The sequence below is a fragment of the Euleptes europaea genome, chromosome 20, assembly GCF_029931775.1.
Source record: "Euleptes europaea isolate rEulEur1 chromosome 20, rEulEur1.hap1, whole genome shotgun sequence".
NCBI lineage: Eukaryota > Metazoa > Chordata > Lepidosauria > Squamata > Sphaerodactylidae > Euleptes > Euleptes europaea.
In genome coordinates this window covers 4777147-4797135 of record NC_079331.1, presented here as the reverse complement: position 1 = coordinate 4797135, position 19989 = coordinate 4777147, and the positions used below count along the sequence as shown (strand labels likewise).

The window sequence follows — 19989 nt, the reverse complement described above, 5'->3', positions numbered from 1 at the left end:
ACAACCCTACAGGCCTGTGGGAAAATATCTGTCATTTACATTTCCTCGGCTCCCTGTCTTAAGGCTGGCCTATGAAGAGACGTGCTTAAAATTAAGGGGCGGGGGGGGGGGGGAGAACAAAAACGTCGCTGTCCAAAACACATCCCAACAATAATTTTCGGTCTTCGTCATATAATGCTGTAGGCGACACCCTTCAGAGAACGTCCTAGGCAACAGCCGTTGGAATACATGGGAAAGGTGAGTAGAGGCCGCCCATTCACTTCGTTTGGATTTGAACCCCACAGAGGGCTGTGTCCCGCAACCATTTATTACTTGATATTAGAAGAAGAAGATTTGGTTTTTATATGCCGACTTTCTCTACCACTTAAGGAAGAATCAAACCGGCTTACAATCGCCTTTCCTTCCCCTCCCCACGACAGACTCCCTGTGAGGTAGGTGTGGCTGAGAGAGGTCAGAGAGAAGTGTGACTAGCCCAAGGTCACCCAGCTGGCTTCATGTGGAGGAGTGGGGAAACCAACCTGGTTCACCAGATTAGCGTCCGCCACTCGTGTGGAGGAGTGGGGAATCAAACCCGGTTCTCCAGATTAGAGTCCACCGCTCCAGCCCACCGCTCTTAACCACTACACCATGCTATATTAGATGGCAACATCCTCTTGAGTTCAGCATCTGCCCCCCCCCATGCCCCCCCTTACAATTTCTGCATTTAACCTTCTCTGATAACCACACGGGGCGTCCAAAGTTTATACATAAAACCTAAAATGGTTCCTCCTTGACCAACGGCGCTGGCAGCTCGGTATCCTGCACTGCTTCTCTCTGACACCTTCCGATGTGTTTAGACTCTCAAGATAAATGGAAGACGTACCCAGCAAGCCATGGGACTATTGGAGCGCATGTTCATTCTCATGCTGGCTGTCCCGCAGAAGACGGAGATGCTCAAGCTCTCAGCCTTTCGGCGAGCTAGTTAATTTGCCTCAACTATCCAGCCGAGTCTATCCCTGCCCCCCCCCAAAAGAGAGAAAAACTAGAAGCTGCTGAATGTAAAAAAGATGTCGAGTGCTTTTTGACACTGAAAATGTTGCATACGCAGAAATCACCTGCGAAATGGAATAGGTGCACTCCGTTTTGTTCACAGGCCTGGCTTGGGGGAGAAAAAAAAGTCTCGTACTGTTTCTCGTCATACTTACTAAAACTGGAGGGTTTTTTTTAATTAAAAGAGAGATTCTTGCAACCAAATAACCTTCGCTTCTGCTTGGCTTCTGGGGTGAACTGAAATATCCATTTATTGCCATTCATACGCTGACCATCACCCCAATATCCTTTCTTTTCAAGCCAGCGTGGGTATAGTGGTTAAGAGTGGTGGTTTGGAAAGGTGGATTTGTTTCGCCACTCCTACACACGAAGCCAGCTGGGTGACCTTGGGCTAGTCACAGTTCTCTTAGAGCTCTCTAAGCCCCACCTACCTCACAGGGCGTCTGTTGAGGGGAGGGGAAGGGAAGGTGATTGTAAGCCGGTTTGAGTCTCCCTTAAGCGGTAGAGAAAGTTGGCACATAAAAACCCAACTCTTCTTCTTCTTCAAGCTCCCATGACCCAAAGGTCTTGAGCAGTAAACGGGGAGCCTTTATTTCTTTAAAGGAAATATGGTGGCTTCCCCCCTCCCCATTGTTGTTGGTGCAGTCTTTGGATTTGAGCCCATGTAAACAGAAGCATAACAACTTACATTCTGATTCTAAACAGGGGTGTGCACGCATGCGTTGGGGGAGGCGGCATTACCTGGAAAGCTGGCAGATCGAGAACTGCAAAACTATTAAAGAGGCGCAAGCTGTGAAGAGCCACTTGGGCGGTGTTCTCCGAATAACTCTCTTTTGGGCTTGCTGCGCCGGCGTCCGCGATGGTGCCGTGGAAGAGAATGCAGTAGAGCATGTGCAAGACCCCAACCAGGTCCGTGGCCTCGAGAGCTGCCGCGAATCCCGTGGGGTCCTGGCGGGAGTTATCGAATATGCTCCAAGACCTGTGAAAGAAGCCAAACAAAGGATCGTGTGTCAAGGGTCACGGTACCTTTATTTCTGTTCTTCACGCTCGTGGACCGACGGGTCATGATCAGCTAGGACACGGCAAACCCCTGTGCTGACACGCTGGGTTGGATTCGCTGTGCTGCTGCATTCGTTCGCGACACGTTTCTCCCACTGTTCTTCCAGCGAGCTCAGCTGGAATTCTGCAGCCCGGCAAAATCAGAATGAGAAAAACCAAGGCCGCCTGTTGTGTTTGGCTCGCTGAAAAGTTTAGTTTCGGTATTCCTTTGCAGTGCGCAAAACTTGGGCCGTGAACAGGCTGCGGGCTCCCACTGACGTTAACTACCGGTTGTAATCACTTTGAACCAAACTGTTTACCAAAACAAAAAACAAAAAACCCTTAAGAGACTTTAATTGTTTCATCAGCTGTTTCTTCCCCTGCCAAACAGCCCAGATGTGGGGAAATCCATTCTGCAATTCGGATTAAAACAGGAAATCTCTCAGGTTTAATAAACTTTTAAGACTTTGGATTGAGATAGTTTCAGAAGGCAGCCCTATTGGTCCGCCGTAGAACAGCCAGATTTGAGTCCAGTAGCGCCTTAGAGACCAACAAAATTTTCGGGGTATAAACTGTCGAGAGCCAAAGCTCCCTTAGACAGGCACGAGTCGGGATGGATATCCCAGAGTCCTTATATCCTGGTCAGAAGGTGGGAGGGGTGTCGCAAAGAAGGAACTCAGGATGCAGAGGTACAATGCCCGCAGCAATAGAATGGGACCTTTTGACTCTCTGCAGCTCATACCCCAAAGATCTTGTTGGCTTCTAAGGTACTGCTGGACTCCAATCTAGCTGTCTGGATTGAGAGAACCCCCTCAAAGGTTAAGAAACCACTGTTAAAACTAAATGGCAGCTCTCCATGTATGTTTTTTAAAAATATATTTTTAAAACCCACAAGCAAGGCATAAAGATTAGCAATAAAATAACAAGAGATTTTCTCAGGAGCGTTTGCTGACTCTGATTCTCACTTTCCACAGTGTGGCTTATTTATTGGTAGGATGTTTCAAAAAAATTTTTTTTTTAAAAAAAGCACTGAGCTCAGATTCAGCTACCCCAGTCAGTTGAAACCACTGCCAAACTCCACTAATGAAAACGCAGGAAATTGTCTAACTACTCAAGAAGGAACCTGGTGATATTGTCACTCATCACGAACAGGACATTATTGGAAAGAAGGAAGGAAGGAAGGAAGGAATAAAACGAATTCAATGAGGTTTTGTCTGTATGAAGAGTTGGGTTTTACATGCCGACTTTCCCTACCACTTAAGGGAGACTCAAAAGGGCTTACAATCACCTTCCCTTCCCTGCCTTACAACAGACACCCTGTGAGGTAGGTGGGGCTGAGAGAGCTCTAAAGGAGCTGTGACTAGCCTAAGGTCCCCCAGCTGGCTTCATGTGTGGGAGTGGGTTTCCCCACTCCTCCACACACAGCCAGCTGGGTGGCCTTGGCCGGGTCACAGCTCTCTTCGAGCTCTCTCAGCCCCACCTACCTCACAGGGGAGGGGAGGGAAAAGGGAAAGCAAATGTTGTGGGGAGGCGAAGGGAAAGCAATTGGAAGCCGGTTTGATTCTTCCTTAAGTGGTAGAGAAAGTCGGCATATTAAAAAAACGACTCTTCTTCTTCTTCCACGCTAAACATGCTCAGATACGGACTTGCATACATGTTGTAGGGTGGCCGACCTGAAGTGGGCGATTGACCATGTGGGCCAAATAAAGACGGGGACAGAGAGGTGCGGCGGTTTTCCAATTGCCGAATTCCCTTTTCGCTTGCAGTCTCCGTCGCCTGCTGATTATGCTGTCCACTGGCAGCAGGGACCAGAACAACCTGTCCCCCAAGCAAACGGCTTCTATTTTATTTGCCCGTCTGCAGCCAACACAGGCATTATCTTAATTGGGGCCATAAAATACCACACAAAGCAGCCTGCATCCCTCGCATCCCTTCCGACCTACCCTTTTTGTCTTGTTCTTGTGCGCGAAACTCCCCAGTATGTTCCAAGGATCCTCAAGCCAACAATTCAACGGCAAGATTAATTGGCCAGTGACCAAGGTTCAGACCTGTCCTCCCCCCTTTCAAAATAAGACACAGCAATGAAGAAGAAGAAGAGTTGGTTTTCATATACCGACTTTCTCTACCACTTAAGGGAGAATCAAACAGGCTTACAACCGCCTTCCCTTCCCCTCCCCACAACAGGCACCTTGTGAGGTAGGTGGGGCTGAGACAGTTCGGAGAGAACTGCGACTAGTCCAAGGTCATCCAGCCTCGGGAGGTGGTGAGCTCTCCTTCCCTGGAGATTTTTAAGCAGAGGCTAGATGGCCATCTGTCAGCAATGCTGATTCTATGACCTTAGGCAGATCATGAGAGGGAGGGCATCTTGGCCATCTTCTGGGCATGGAGTAGGGGGTCACTGGGGGAGTGGTGGGGGAGGTAGTTCAGAAATTCCTGCATTGTGCAGGGGGTTGGACTAGATGACCCTGATGGTCCCTTCCAACTCTATGATTCTATGTGTAGGAGTGGGGAAACCAACCCAGTTCCCCAGATTAGCCTCCGCCGCCCATGTGGAGGAGAGGGGAAATCAAACCCGGTTCTCCAGATCAGAGTACACAGCTCCAAACCACTGCTCTTAACCACTACCCCACCCTGGAAGTCTTGCTTTCGCTCACAGACGCAGAGGTGGACTTGCAGATATACTGTTCGGGGATGTTTTGCACGCCTGCGGTTAGCCGGGGAGGATTTCTTCTGCGCTGCCAAGCTGGTTTTGCTGAAAAGGTCTGTTCCTGTTAAGTCTCTTTTATAGTCGTTGGCGCAACGTTCTTATGAGACTGGACGTGAAGGCTGCTAACGCCTCTGGAACAGTTCCCGGTCACTTCAAGGAGTTTTGGATCGAGCCCAAGACGTTGTCGCGCCTGTTAACACTTTTTGTCTGCTACACAATCTCGCATCGTCATCCAAGGCTCTTGAGATGGTTTTAAAAACAGGTCTCAGTTCTCAAGTGCCACTGGGACGGCAGCCATTGTTCCTGAATGTCTACCTGTCAGTGTAACTGTAAGCCAGCATGGCGTAGTGGTTAAGAGTGGTGGTTTGGAGCAGTGGACTCTGATCTGGAAAACCGGGTTCGATTCCCCACTCCTCCACATGAGCGGCGGGAGGCTAATCTGGAGAACCGGGTTTGATTCTCCACTCCTCCACATGAGCTGTGGACTCTAATCTGGTGAACCGGGTTGGTTTCCCCACTCCTCCACATGAAGCCAGCTGGGTGACCTTGGGCTAGTCACAGCTCTCTTAGAGCACTCTCAGCCCCATCTACCTCACAGGGTGTCTGTGGTGGGGAGGGGAAGGTGATTGGAAGCCGGTTTGATTCTTCCTTCAGTGGTAGAGAAAGTCAGCATATAAAAACCAACTCTTCTTCTTGTTGTTGTTCTTCTTAAGAACATAAGAACATAAGAAAGGCCATGCTGGATCAGACCCAAGCCCATCAAGTCCAGCAGTCTGTTCACACAGTGGCCGACCAGGTGCCTCTAGGAAGCCCACAAACAAGACAACGGCAGCAGCATTATCCTGCCTGCGTTCCTCAGCACCTAATATAATAGGCATGCTCCTCTGATCCTGGAGAGAATAGGTATGCATCATACCTATAAGACATAAGAAAAACATAAGAAAGGATATGCTGGATCAGACCAAGGCCCATCCAGTCCAGCAGTCTGTTCACACAGTGGCCAACCAGGTGCTTCTAGGAAGCCCACAAACAAGACAACTGCAGCAGCACTATCCTGCCTGTATTCCACAGCACCTAATATATTATTCTTCTCACTGTATAGGCAAACTATGCAGTTGCCTAGAGAGCTGGACTTTCAGGGATACTGCCATAGACGGAAGAGAATCTCTATGTGTATTTTCCACTGATTATGGTGGCAGTGCCGTCGAGCTGCAGGCAACCCACGCGACCCCTCACGGGGTTTTCAAGGCAAGAGGGCGTTCAGAGGTCGATTGCCATTGCTTGCCTCTGCGTAGCGACCCTGGACTTCCTCGGTGGTCTCCCGTCCAAATACTAGCCAGGGCCAGCCCTGCTTAGCTTCCAAGATTCCTGGAATCTCCAGTTAACCCTAAGCAGAGTTATACCTTTGTAAAAAAACAAACAAACCCTGATTTCAATGGACTTAGAAAGGTGTAACTCTGCTGAGGAATGGACACCTTGGCAGCCGAAGTCCTGATATAAAGCTAGACAAAATCAGCTCTGTTGCATTTCTAGCCAGGATGCTTTCCTCTTCCCCTCCTTTTTTAAAAGTACCTGATTGGTTCAACGTCAAAATGCCCACACAAGGAACTTCAAAACTGACATTCTAATTACTAAAAATTGTTAGAAAAGGGTAAATCTCCCTCTTAAGTGAAAAGAAAGAAAGAGGAATCAAACATTTATTATTAGTAATACATTTTTTAAACACTTGAAAGGCAAGACACAGCTAAATCTAATTTAAGACCATGCCAATAAAAGAAAAAAGTGCTCGTATTTCATTATAAACACGCCTGTCTTCATAGTTATGGGTTCCTTCGTTTCAACAGCAAAACATTAGCAGTTCTATGATGCTATTTGAATTTATGCTGTCAGATTAGTGTGAAGGTCCTTTTGCTACATCTGACGGTACAACCATTATTTTTAAAGGTTGCCATGGGAATCAAAACCATAACCTGGTTCTGAACGTCTTAACCAGGGCTTCATTGTACCCCTAGTTAGCGCCTCCCTTTTCATTCTTATAACATGGTCTTTCATATCACCTACTTGCCTAGTCCCTTCAACTGGAGATGCCGGGGATTGAACCTGGGACCTTCTGCATGTCAAGCAGATGCTCGACCACTGAGCCACAGCCCCTCCCCAATTGATCATCAATTGCTCAATAATTAGTTATGTAGAAGGCCAGGGCAAAGTTTTTTTTAAAGAGAGTCTTTTTTGCTAGGGTTTAACAGGCCATGCTGAGGGGTTTTTATCCTCTTTTGACCCAAAGCGTCCTACTTTTTACATGTACCCGGCGTCGATCTGATAGGGCGACAGCAAAAACCACTTACCTTCCGTTGACAGCGAAACACAGCTGGCACAACCCCTGCAAGGCTGCCGTGGCGTTCTGCAAGAAAGTTGCTATTTTGGGGTTTTCGTCAATCGGGCCCTGGACAGACAGGAAGCAGGAGCTCAGCTTTTCGATCAGCCCAATATTCACGACGTAGCTAGTCGAGGAGAGAGAGAGAGAGAGAGACAGAGAGAGGAAAGAAGCATCAATACCAGCCACGTTGCCCACTCCAATTATTAATTTTGTCAATTGAGCGACAGAACCAACTTCAAAATAAGCATTACAAACTTAAATTGGTTTAAAATGTGGCCACTATGTATTTTTTTTCCCCGCCAGCAGATTCCTATGCGGTTTTAAAGACACATTTCGAGATGAATGAAAACGCTTGTTTTATCTGTGACTAAAACTGTGGAGGTCCGCCACAAACGCATAATTGAACACACATGAACACATGAAGCTGCCTGATACTGAATCAGACCCTTGGTCCATCAAAGTCAGCATTGTCTACTCAGACTGGAAGCGGCTCTCCAGGGTCTCGGGCGGAGGTCTTCCATGTCACCTACCTCCCTTTTAAGCTAGAGATGTGGGGGATTGAACCTGGGACCTTCTGCATGCCAAGCAGAGACTCTACCACTGAGCCAGGGTCTCAGGCAGAGGTCTTTCACATCACCTACCTGCCTTGTCCCTTTAACTGGAGATGGTGGGGATTGAACCTAGGACCTCCTGCATGCCAAGCAGATGCTCTACCATCTTTGTACCTTTATATTTTCGCCACTTAGCACAAGAAAAAATATTGTGCTTTTAAATTTTTTTAAATGTTTTTATATTTTTTATTTTAAGCATTTTATCTATCCTGCAAGCCGCCTTCAGCACCGTAAGAAAGAAAAAGGACTAAATAAATGTTTGAAATAAACAAAAAAACACAAATAAAAGCTATTTTAGGGAGAAATCTAGGAAAATACTGACAATTTCTGTAACTATGCACGAGTGCAGCTTTCTAAAGTCTGCTTTGATCGGCCGCCCCTCTCCACGGCTGTAAGGTGGTCTGACTCACACGGGCATGTGCCAATTTCCCTCGGCCGTGCACCGAAACGCAAAATAAACGGCTCACGGAGTGAATGGCTCTCGTTGACAACGCCTGCTCGAGACGCCGTCTTAATTGTCCTATTACCTTGTCATCGTGCCTTTCATCCCTCCGTTAGAATCAGATCCTCGAAAATGCCTCAGGTGAGGGGCCCGGCCTGATTCTCACGGCTTCGCCTCAGCGCAAGGATGCCCGCGCTCGATTGGGCCACAGTGTCGGGTGTCCGTGGCACAAAAAAAAAATATCAAGGCCCTGACCTCCCAATTCGAAAACACCACAGACTGAAATTTCACACCCTTTGAAAAACCTGTTTGGAAAGGGCGTGTGGAGATGTGCGGGTTTTTTGAAAAGGTCACCAGTCTCGATAACCAGGTGTCCGCTTTGCTTTCTTGCTCATGGTTGCGCTCTCAATGTAGACTTGTCTTCTTTACGCCAGACCCCCCCCCCTCAAATATTCAAACACCCGTGGTGTTGACAGATATTTATTTAAAATATCGCCGGGCTCTCCGCAGAACGCTTGAAGGTGGCTCGAGAGGCAGCACCATAAAGCACCACCACGTCATATAGAGGATGGTGCCGAGTTGTTTTCTGTTGCCCCAGAAGGTCGGACCAGAACCAACGGGTTGAAATTAAATCAAAAGAATTTCCATCCAGACAGGAATGGAAATCCACCATCCATTCCAACAGTTAGAGCGGTTCCTCAGTGGAACAAGCTTCCTTGGGAGGTGGTGAGCTCTCCTTCCCCGGAGGTTTTTAAGAAGTGGTTAGATGGCCATCTGTTAGCAATGCTGATTCTATGACCTTAGGCAGATCATGAGAGGGGAGGGCATCTTGGCCATCTTCTGGGCATGGAGTCGGGGTCACTGGGGGTGTGGGGAGGAGGTAGTTTGGAATTTCCTGCACTGCGCAGGGGGTTGGACTCGATGACCCTGGTGATCCCTTCCAACTCTATGATTCTATGAACACTCATAAATCAAAAACAAAGAGACAAATTATCAGAATCAAATGATAAAATAGTGTACACAACAGTACGTGCAGACCATAAAATCCTAATAAAGTGTGGGGGCGGCGGGGAGTTAGTCACTCAGCACAACAGCTGGACGAATAACAAAGTTTTCACCTGGGGCTAAGTGACTCGCTGTGGGGAGGACTCTCCAGCAGCCAAGGGGCCGCCATAGAAAAGACCCTGTCTCTGATCTCTGCTCACGGGGCCTTGGAAAGTGGTGGCACCCAAAATAAGGCCTCTAATGTTAATGGGCAGGTTCGTGTGTCACGGAAATATTTCGGGTCACTTCAGCGTGAAGGGAACGTCTACCTGTGCAGTGGAAATTTGTACTCAGAGATTTTTCTCTGAGGGAGGTGACCATGGTTGTCATGTAACGTAACAAAACGTCAAAGTAATGTCAAAGTTACAGGGAAATTGGCAACCGTGCTGGCATGTTAGCCAGTGTGACCAGCCCATGAAAGCATTGGGACAGCTGCTTTAATAATGCAAACTGTAAAATATAACTGCTTTGTGGAACGCAAATCCTCGCATCTGCGGTAACATAAAAACGGAGTCTCTTTCAACGCCCTGATTCTAAACGAGGGGGCTCATAATTTTAATGGGGTCGTTTCGAATTCAATATAGCATTTTAGTATTTTCTATTTTACTAGGTAGTTAAGAAACCTGAACTCCTGAGACAGGGAAGAAATTTAAAGGTATGCTTTAGAACAATGAAGCGGGGGGTAATTTGAAAGCAGGACGGTTTGCCGCTACATTAGCCTAAGCCTCGGATACTTCCTTCCCCTCTGCACAGGGTGGATTCAGTGGAAGAGTTTCAGAGAAGCTGTTGATGGGACAGATTTTTACCTGCCTGCCCTGCTGTTTGTGCCAAAGCTCCTCTGAGAATTCAGAGGTCCTTGCAACAGGACAAGGGGGGGTCCTGGGGAAGAATAATTCTCCTTTCTCCCTTCTGCACGGACGCAATCCTCCGATGGAAGAGAAAGACACCAGTATTTACAGAGCAAGAGGTCACGGCAGAAGGGCGGTCGATGTCAGCGCCAGGGGCACGGGGGTTTCCGAAGAGACGGGAAAAGTAATTTATTAACACCTCCTTGAAAAATTAAATGTACCCTTTCACATCTTTCGGAAAAAGAGGATGGAAATAGATGATGCGAACAAAAGGGGGGGGACACTCAGAGGGAAGAAACCATTTTTAAACAAGATCTCTTCATGGCACCTCATAGAATCATAGAGTTGGAAGGTATCATTAGGGTCATCTAGTCCAACCCCCTGCACAATGCAGGAAATTCACAACTACCTCTCCCACCCCACCCCGTGACCCATACTTCATGCCCAGAAGATGCCCAAGATGCCCTCCCCTCTCATCATCTGCCCAAGGTTATAGAATCAGCATTGCTGACAGAGGGCCATTTAGCCTCTGCTTAAAAGCCCTCTAGGGAAGGAGAGCTCACCACCTCCTGAGGAAGCCTGTTCCACTGAGGAAATGCTCTGTTAGAAAATTCTTCCTAACGTCTGGAAGGAAACTCCCTCGATAGCACTAGAACAGTCAAGGTTGCGCAAGAGAGATATGGTGACTGAATGGTCCACATTGCATCTGAGGAATTGTACTCTCGTCGTAAGAATGTAAAGGGAGCCTCGCTGGATCAGACCAGTGGTCCATCTATTCCAGCATCCTGTCGCACACAGTGGCCAACTGGCTGGCCTAGAGGGCCAACCAACAGGGCCTAGAGGCCGAGGCCTTCCCTTGATGCTGCCTCCGATTATCGGCCATCAGAGGTTCGCTGCCTCTGAATACAGAGGTTCTCTTTAGTCGCCAGGGGTAGTAGCCATTGATGGACCTCCATGAATCTGTCTGGTGGTGGTAGAAAATGCCGTCAAGTCGCAGCCGACTGACGGTGACCCCGTAGGGTTTTTGAGACGAGAGATATCCAGAGGTGTTTTGCCATTGCCTGCCCTGTGTGTAGTAACTCTGGACTTCCTTGGAGGTCTCCCACCCAAGTACTAACCAGGCCTGACCCTGCTTAGCTTCTGAGATCAGACGAGATCAGGCTAGCCTGGGACATCCAGGACAGGGCTAAATCTGTCTAACCCCCTTTAAACCCATCTGTTCTCATGGCCACCAATGCATCCCACAGTTTAATTACTCTTTTCCTTCTGTCTGTCCTGGACTAACAGCAATTAGGTCACGGGTACTAAACAGAGACACATCAGGACAGCTTCTTGACTCTGGATTCGCACCAGGACCCCCATGGTTACTGAAAACGTGGGCAGGAAGACTCTGCTAGTTCTCATGGGCTTGCAAGGGGCGGAACCATGGCTAAAGTTTTGATTTGATTCTCGTGAATTAAGGTTGCAGAGTTCTGACATCTGGAACTGCGGCAGCACGGGAGAATTAAGAGGACCAGAACATCCTCTTGATGCAATATTCATTACTGAGATGCGCCTCAGGCGCTTGCTGAAATCAACGAGAAAAGGAGACAGACCTTGTCACCTAGCGACATGAGCATTAAGTCAAATCAAATCATATTTACTGATACAATCAACTGACCAATCACATGCCAACCCATCAAAATTTCCAGACTCAAGTTTTGCACCGCAGAATCACAGACTGCCCGTACAAATAAAGGTGTGAGATCAATAAAAAACAACCCCTGATTAAAATTATCCCCTTAAAATTGACAAAATTGTAAATATTCTAACAGTCACTCTCTAATAAAAGCTCTGCGAATTTTAATAGCAACGGTGCAGAACTTGGCAATTTGGAGCGTGAGCTGAGGATCGTCTCCTAATAGGAGCTCCTTCGCCAAAAGTTCAACTGACTCTTCAGAGAATTTACCAAGCAGGGGGGATATAAGCTTTGATCTAATTTTGTGGTAGAATGGGCAACGTATCAGTGCATGTTCGATGGTTTCAATGTCCCCTGAGCCACACGGACAAGAGCATTAAGTCGTTTTTTCAAAAAATCTAGCAGCGTTATCAGAGGCAAACCTCCTAAAGTCAGGGGGGGGGGGAATCGCCAGAACAGTGACCTATTCCATCAAACAAAGAACTGGACTAAATATTAAAAGACAGAGGAATTGCACAGAACGGAAAATCAACATGGAAGGAAGCGGCCGGTTTGTGTGTGGCGCATTCTTATAAGGGTGAGGACATTCATTTGGTTCAATGACTTTGAAGAAAGAGCTTGCATTACAGCCCGCAGTAATTTCACCAAGGTGGCTGCAACTGAAACAGAACACTTCTGAGCTATTTTAATTCCAACAGAAACACACACACACACATGGCCTGCCTGAATGTGCTCTTCCGCATTCGGGTTGCTTTCCTAAGCACATTTAGCAAGTGTGGGGTAGTGGTTAGGAGCAGCAGGTTCTAATCTGGAGAAGCAGGTTCAATTCCCCACTCCTCCTCATGAGCGGTGAACCGGGCTGGTTTCCCCACTCCTACACACGAACCCTGCTGGGTGACCTTGGACTAGTCACAGTTCTCTCTGAACTCTCTCAGCCCCACTGACCTCACAGAGTGTCTGTTGTGGGGAGGGGAAGGGAAGGTGATTGTAAGCCTCTTTGAGACTCCTTTTGGAGGAGAAAAGAGGGGTATGAAAACCAACTCTGCTTCTTCTTCTTCTAAATCAGTGGTTCCCAAAGTGGGCAGTACCACCCCTGGGGGGCGGTGGGATTACCTAGGAGGGCACTAAGAGGCAAGGAGGCAGCAGGGAGGTGCTAGAGGTGGGCCCCTTCAGCTGTGTTGTTGGATAGGGTAGGGGGCACTGGGCTTGAGTTTGTGGAACCAAGGGGGCGGTGGCCTTGAAAGTTTGGGAGCCACTGTTCTAAACACTGCCACATGGCCCATTAAGGTCCAGCCATCTCCCATAATTTTGGGGAGGAGGAATTTCATTTAGGGCCAGGCTCTGAGCACAGGCTGGACCGTTTCCCTTGTCTTTCAGCTTTGGGTACGCCCCGAAAATCATAACCACAACACCCGTCCTCTTACCTGATGAGGTCCTGTATCCTAGTGTTAAAGGCTTCGACGGGCGACGTCTTGTTTTTCGTTTCCTGAATCAGTTTTGGGCCGCAGGTCTGGTGGTTCCCATAAGGCACGCTGGAGATCAGACTTTCAAACACCACGGCTGTGATTCTCAGAACGCCCGGTGTCAGGCCTTCGAACGCTTGCCTGTTGGCCGTCCTCCCCAAAGTGGCATTGAGGTCATCCGGAACATAAACCTACATAAACATACGCAACAAAACCAGGGTGGTAAATGTATTTCTATTTTTTTTAATGAGTACGTTCCAAATTACCTTGAAAGTTAATAGCAAGGAGCCAGAAAGGAGCATTCCACTACTTGCTATCGTATCCTAGATTTTGACAGTTACATATTTTAGACCAGGGGTGTCGAACTCATTTGTTATGAGGGCCGGATATGACATAAATGCTTCTTGGCTGGGCAGGGCCTCGCAAGCCTAGACTGGGGGGGGGGCCTCACAGGCCAGATAATAGCTCTCAAGGGACCGGATCCGCCCCCCCCCCCCCGGGCTGTATGTTTGACATCCCTGTTTAAGACTAAGCCAGCCTGGTCTCAAGTAATCCTGCCGCCCCATGAATTTGCGTTATGCCCTTCCTTCAACCCATTCATATCACTGGCCCCCATGATTTGCTGTAGAAATTGTGAGTCAACGGGGCGCTGCATGGGAAAAAAAGAAAATGTCAACAATTGTGAAGCTACATAGATTCAGACATCCTCAAAGCTTGCTTAGATCCAGTTTTTTTAAAAACTAGATTTTTTAAAAAAGGAAAAGGCACCCATTTCTTCATTGGGAGCATGATAGGGGGTCGCTGAACAGGTCTCAGGCATTATTACATTCGGGGTGAAGTGGGAATCGCTCGGTTTGCAGAAAGTCGCAGGTTCAATCTGACTTGGCTCATTTGCCTTGCATGCAGAAAGTCCCATGTTCAATCCCTGGCATCTCCAGTTAAGAGGACCAGGCAGTAGGTGATGGGAAAGGCCTCTGCCTGAGACCCTGGAGAGCCGCTGCCGGTCTGAGTAGACAATACTGACTTTGATGGTGATGGGAAAGACCTCTGCCCTGAGACCCTGGAGAGCTGCTGACAGTCTGAGTAGACAATACTGACTTTGATGGACTGAGGGTCTGGTTCAGTATAAGGCAGTTTCATGTGTTCGTGTGTGAACAAAGGGATGCGGTCCCCCCTACCCTAACTGTGCCTAAGAAATCAAAGTGATCGGCTCAAATGAGAAGCTTCCGCGTCAGACTGGTCTCACCTCTCGCCTCTCTTACTCGTTGGGACTTGGTTTACAAAAAGAGGAACTGGTGGAGAAGGGCCCTCAACCCAGTTCCTGGACCTGGCTCAATTTCCACTTGGAGCTGTCCAGCTGGGAGAAAGTGCTGAAACCTTCCCAGAGCTGGGGGGGAAAAGTTGCCGGGGACCAATACGGCATTGTTCTCAGTGCTGAAATAGCACCCGATTAGTCAAGAATCGGTGGCAGAACTTGAAAAGCTTGGAGCTGGAGATGCTCCCAACGTCACGTACGCAACCTTCCCTCTTGATATTATTTACGTTGCGTGGGTGGACCTCGAGGATCGCTGACGGGAACTCTTGTCGACGAACGGGATCTTCCTGGAAAAGTGGATTGGGGAGCCCTGAGAATGGGGGGCGGGGGGGGGGCTGCATCTCAAGTCAGGAAATGGCAGAAGTCAAAGATCCTTCCCTTACGCAAGAGGAAGTGCCTTCTGCTCGTGCCAAGGAACCTTGGGATCCAACCTGTTCAATTCGTGTTAGAAAATGCTGGAATCATATTTACTCTTTTTTGTGTGCAATGAATTATTATTGCGGAGGGAGAGAAAAGAGAAAAGCAGCAAGAGAGACTTTACTGGGTGCTTTACTGGTGTTGTAAGAAGGCGATCGTCCTACACAGTACTTCATAGTAGGTGTCCCCAACCTTTTTGAGCTTTGCGGGCACCGACATAATTCTGAGAGTGGAGAGCACTGCCCCAAAATGGCTGCTGTAGGAGGCGGAGCCAAAATGTTATACTTCCCTCCCCGCTTTGCAGTCCTGGAAAACGCTTTCATTTAAACCAGGAGAGCTAATAACAAGCTCTGCTCTGGGGCTTTCAAACTCGTCATGACCCACGTGCCCATTTGGAAAGGAAGCAAAGGTTCACGGGAACTTTGGAATGAGGATCAGACAAACCACTGCCTCTTCCCAACTCGGTAGATTTATTTTATGAATGTACCCCTATCATGAACCACAAGATGGTTTGTTTTTCACTTTACTTCAATCCTTTTTATTTTACCTGATCAGGGTCCCCAAGGCGGTGAATATGAAAACATCTGAACTATTATCAACTGAAAACGCATACACGTTCAGCACAACACAGCATATGAACATATGAAGCTGCTTTTTACTGAATCAGACTCTTGGTCCATCAAAGTCAGTACTGTCTACTCAGACCGGCAGCGGCTCTCCAGGGTCTCAGGTAGAGGTCTCTCCCATCACCTACTTGCCTAGTCCCTTTAACTGGAGATGCCAGGGATTGAACCTGGGACCTTCTGCATGCCAAGCAGATGCTCTGCCACTGAGCCACGGCCTCTCCCCATGTGAGGTGGAAGGAAGTCTCTCACCCAGGCAACAACCGGGACAGACAACCCAGTTTCAGTAAAGTGGCCGCACCGTGCACCTCCCAACTGAACTCTGGGAACGAGGGTTTGATCGATAACCGAGCCGACTTTGACTGATTTTTTCCTCTCTCCAAAATCTTCCCACTCAATGGCGCATTCGCAAAAGACGGCCACCCCATCGCCGAGTGCAGTATCCCTCTCGGTGGGAATACAGTAACACTCAGTGACACAACAACGACATGCACATTTTCTTTATTATTCATTAGCTCTGAGCCCGGAGTAGGTACTTAAAATTCATTGTAATAGTCTGTTCCTGGTAGCGAGCCAAGCGAGCGAGTGAGAAGACTTTGGCCGCTGATCCAAGTTCGGCTGAAGAAAGGGGATTATGTTCCTCCTGTAATTTACACAGACTGGGGTAATTCACGCCTAATGATTCTGATAGTCTACCAAAGTCGGTGGATTATATTTAAAACACGTGCGCCTATTTAATTACTAAGGCAGATACTGTAATTTCAAAGCAATTAACAGCCCGTGCCGCTTGCACTGCATACTGCTGTTTTTCCCGAGAGGTTTTTTTTTTTAAATTTACCATAATATTTTGTAAACGGTTTCCCTTTTGAATGCCGCGAATGTAATTCCAGACGGGCGGCAGTGGAGAAAGGGCTTTGGGTTTCCTCTGCAGCGTTAAACATGCCTCCCTTTTGTAACACGTTAATATGGCGACTAAGTCTCTGGCACCTGTCGGCTCAACTGGCGCGATGCCGTGGAACTGGCTGAAGGAATGGAAATGCCCGCTAAGGAATGTTCACGACAGCCTGTCGTTGGTAAAAAAGAATAGGACAAAGGTCTGGCTGGCTGAGCAAAACACTGGCCTCTCTATGTAACATCTCCCCATCCTAGAATCATGGAGTTGGAAGGGATCACCAGGGTCATCTAGTCCAACCCCCTGCACAATGCAGGAAATTCACAACTACCTCCCACACACACACACAGTGACCCCTACTCCATGCCCAGAAGATGGCCAAGATGCCCTCCCCTCTCATCATCTGCCTAAGGTCATAGAACCAGCATAGCTGACAGAGGGACATCTAGCCTCTGCTGAAAAACCTCCAGGGAAGGAGAGCTCGCCACCTCCCGAGGAAGCCTGTTCCACGTTAAAATAGTTCACATGCTGTTTTTACCATTTCCCCTTTACCACTGCAATTCTGGGCAGGTGGAGTAATTGATACTACTGAGAGGACAAAACCAGATAGGATCTAGGGAGTTCCGTGATTGGAGTTTCTAACATATTAAATTAACCAGGGGTATGGGGCTCAATTCAGATTAGGACCACGGCATGAGGAGAGTATTAAGCCTTCCCCTGTGCCACCTTCCCAATCTGAAATGGCTACGTGCTCCAGTGAGCAGAACGTATAGGCATCCATACTGGTACCTGTATGCTTCCACAAGGAAACAAACAGCAACTCCCCAGAGTGATTTCAGCTCAGGAAAACGTTGCAAAGAAGGAGGAGGAGGAGAGTTGGTTTTTATATGCTGACTTTCTCTACCACTTAAGGAAGAATCAATCACCTTCCCTTCCTCTCCCGGCAACAGACACCCTGTGATGTAGGTGGGGCTGAGAGCGCTCTAAGAGAGCTGTGACTGGCCCAAGGTCACCCAGCTGGCTTCACGTGGAGGAGTGGGGAAACCAACCCGGTTCTCCAGATTAGCCTCCGCTGCTCATGTGGAGGAGTGGGGAATCAAACCCAGTTCTCCAAATCGGAGTGCATCACTCCAAACCACCGCTCTTCACCACTACACCACGCTGGCTCTCAATCTAAATTGGGTCCCTGTGTGCCTGATAACTGCATTAAAAAAACAACAACAACCCTCCTTGGCATTCCAGTCCCAGAATCCTCAACATCTCTGGCTTGGCCCCGAGAAATCCCCTGAGGATGAATACAGAAGGATGTTATGCGTCAGGTCTGCTCTCAGCCCCACCCTACCTCACAGGGTGTGTGTTGTGGGGAGGGGAAGGGAAGGTGATTGGAAGCCAGTTTGAGTCTCCCTTAAGTGGTAGAGAAAGTCGGCATATAAAAACCAACTCCTCTTCTTCTTCAACGCAAGGCTAATGAGGGTCATACCACTTGGCGTGCCCTGGATTCCTTTTTAAAGGCAACGCAATGGTGTGTTTCTAAGACTGGCTCACCTGTTAGTCATTCCTAGCATGGGCTGGGCCTTGTATCTAGAAGGCAAACTATTAAAAGCTGCTGCGAGGCAGAGCCGTGGGGCTGCCCCGTGCCAGGTGACCCTCAGCGTCTTCATAAATAGCAAAACCTTGAGAAGTTTTGACAGAACCCTTCAAAGATGCTGAAGCAGCGTTAAGAACTTTGCCACCCAGGTGGAAAGGCCACCCGCTGTCGAGGGGTACGGCCATCCACGGTTCAAGGAATCAGCTTGCGATCCACCCTTCGTGACTACAACTTCAGGCGCGCATCGCTTCGGTGCCGAGTCTTGCTTTCCTCACCCCAGACAGGCAGGAGCAGCCTGGAGCTGCCGAAGAGAAGCAAGTCTTGTGGGAAAGAACTGGCCTTGGGCTCACCCCTCCAGAAGCTCCCCTGAAGAAATTGGGTGGGGGGGGGCTGGAGGCTGAAAACGGCACTCTCGGCGCATAGAAACTCAGAAGGGCACGTGGCCAGAGGTTGCATGACATCAGGGGGGCCATGGTAGAGCATCTGCTTGGCATGCAGAAGGTCTCAGGTTCAATCCCCGGCAATCTCCAGCATCTCCAGTTACAGGGACTAGGTAAGGAGGTGAAGTGAAAGACCTCTGCCTGAGACCCTGGAGAGCCGCTGCCGGTCAGTGTAGACAATACTGACTTTGATGGACCGAGGGTCTGATTCCATATAAGGCAGCTTCATGTGTTCAACTCACTTCCTTCTTCCCCAAAGCAAAGCAGGTTCCCAGAGGCACCTTGTCTGGCCCTTAGAACCTTGCTGAAGAAGCATGTTTTCAACAGTTCTGTCATTCCAAGGCTTCTGCTACCAGAATGCAGACACCTACCTCCTTTGCTGGTTGTGCTCAAACAGAAGGAGAGTTGGCTTTTATACCCCCCCTTTTCTCTACTTTTTTAAGGAGCCTCAAAGCAGCTTACAGTCACCTTCCCTTCTCCACAACAGACACCTCGTGAGGTAGGTGGGGCTGAAAGAGTTCAGAGAGAACTGTGTCTAGCCCAGGGTCACCCAACAGGCTTCATGTGGAGGAGAGGGGAAACCAACCTGGTTCTCCAGATTAGAGCCTGTCATTCCTAACCACTACGCCATGCTGGCTCTCAAGCACTGAAGTGCTCGCTCGAGTGTGTGGCAATAGCTAGTAGCCACTGGCCATCAATGCTAACCACAAGCTGGCATCTATTAGCCTACAGGGTGGAAGCTATTTATAGAATCATAGAGTTGGAAGGGACCACCAGGGTCATCTAGTCCAACCCTCTGCACAATGCCGGAAATTCACAACTACCTCCCCCCACCCACACCTCCAGTGACCCATACTCCATGCCCAGAAGATGGCCAAGGTGCCCTCCCTCTCATGATCTGCCTAAGGTCATAGAATCAGTTTTGCTGACAGGTGGCCATCTAGCCTCTTCTTAAAAACCTCCAGGGAAAGAGAGCTCACCACCTCCCGAGGAAGCCTGTTCCACTGAGGAACCGCTCTAATTGTTAGAAAATTCTTCCTAATGTCCAGACGGAAACTCTTCTGATTTAATTTCAACCCGTTGGTTCTGGTCCGACCTTCTGGGGCCACAGAAAACAACCCAGCACCATCCTCTGTATCACAGCCCTTCAAGTACTTGAAGATGGTCATCATATCACCTCTCAGTCTTCTCTTCCTGCCACTGCTCATATCGCTGTATGGTTGTGTGGATGAAAGGCAACAAGAGTGATCGATGGGTGCTCTCCGGCACTCAGAGGCAGAAATATTGTACCCCCCAACAAACACAGTAGTGCAAACAATTTCAGCTTTCCAAGTTGCGTCTCAGTTTGCCTGAACTGAGCCCAGAACAATCAATCAGGTTTTAACGTATTGTGCTGGCACCGTACGAGAGGATTAGGCTCTTCCCAGTGCCTTAAGAGTTTGCTCGCCTGCATCTTTTAGCCTGGCTTGTGAGCAGC

The 19989-nt window shown here is 48.5% G+C and overlaps 1 protein-coding gene across 1 annotated transcript in view; it reads right to left on the bottom strand.

Moving 5' to 3' along the window:
* The window catches only part of SCAPER (S-phase cyclin A associated protein in the ER), a 125326-nt gene that overhangs the window by 23635 nt on the left and 81702 nt on the right, over positions 1–19989 (bottom strand). Inside the window, exons 26-28 of the mRNA XM_056865979.1 lie at positions 13199–13428; positions 7120–7275; positions 1771–2008 (exon numbers count right to left, since the gene is read on the bottom strand). Coding sequence (XP_056721957.1) covers positions 1771–2008; positions 7120–7275; positions 13199–13428 — 624 coding nt within the window. The remainder of the gene's footprint in view (positions 1–1770; positions 2009–7119; positions 7276–13198; positions 13429–19989) is intronic.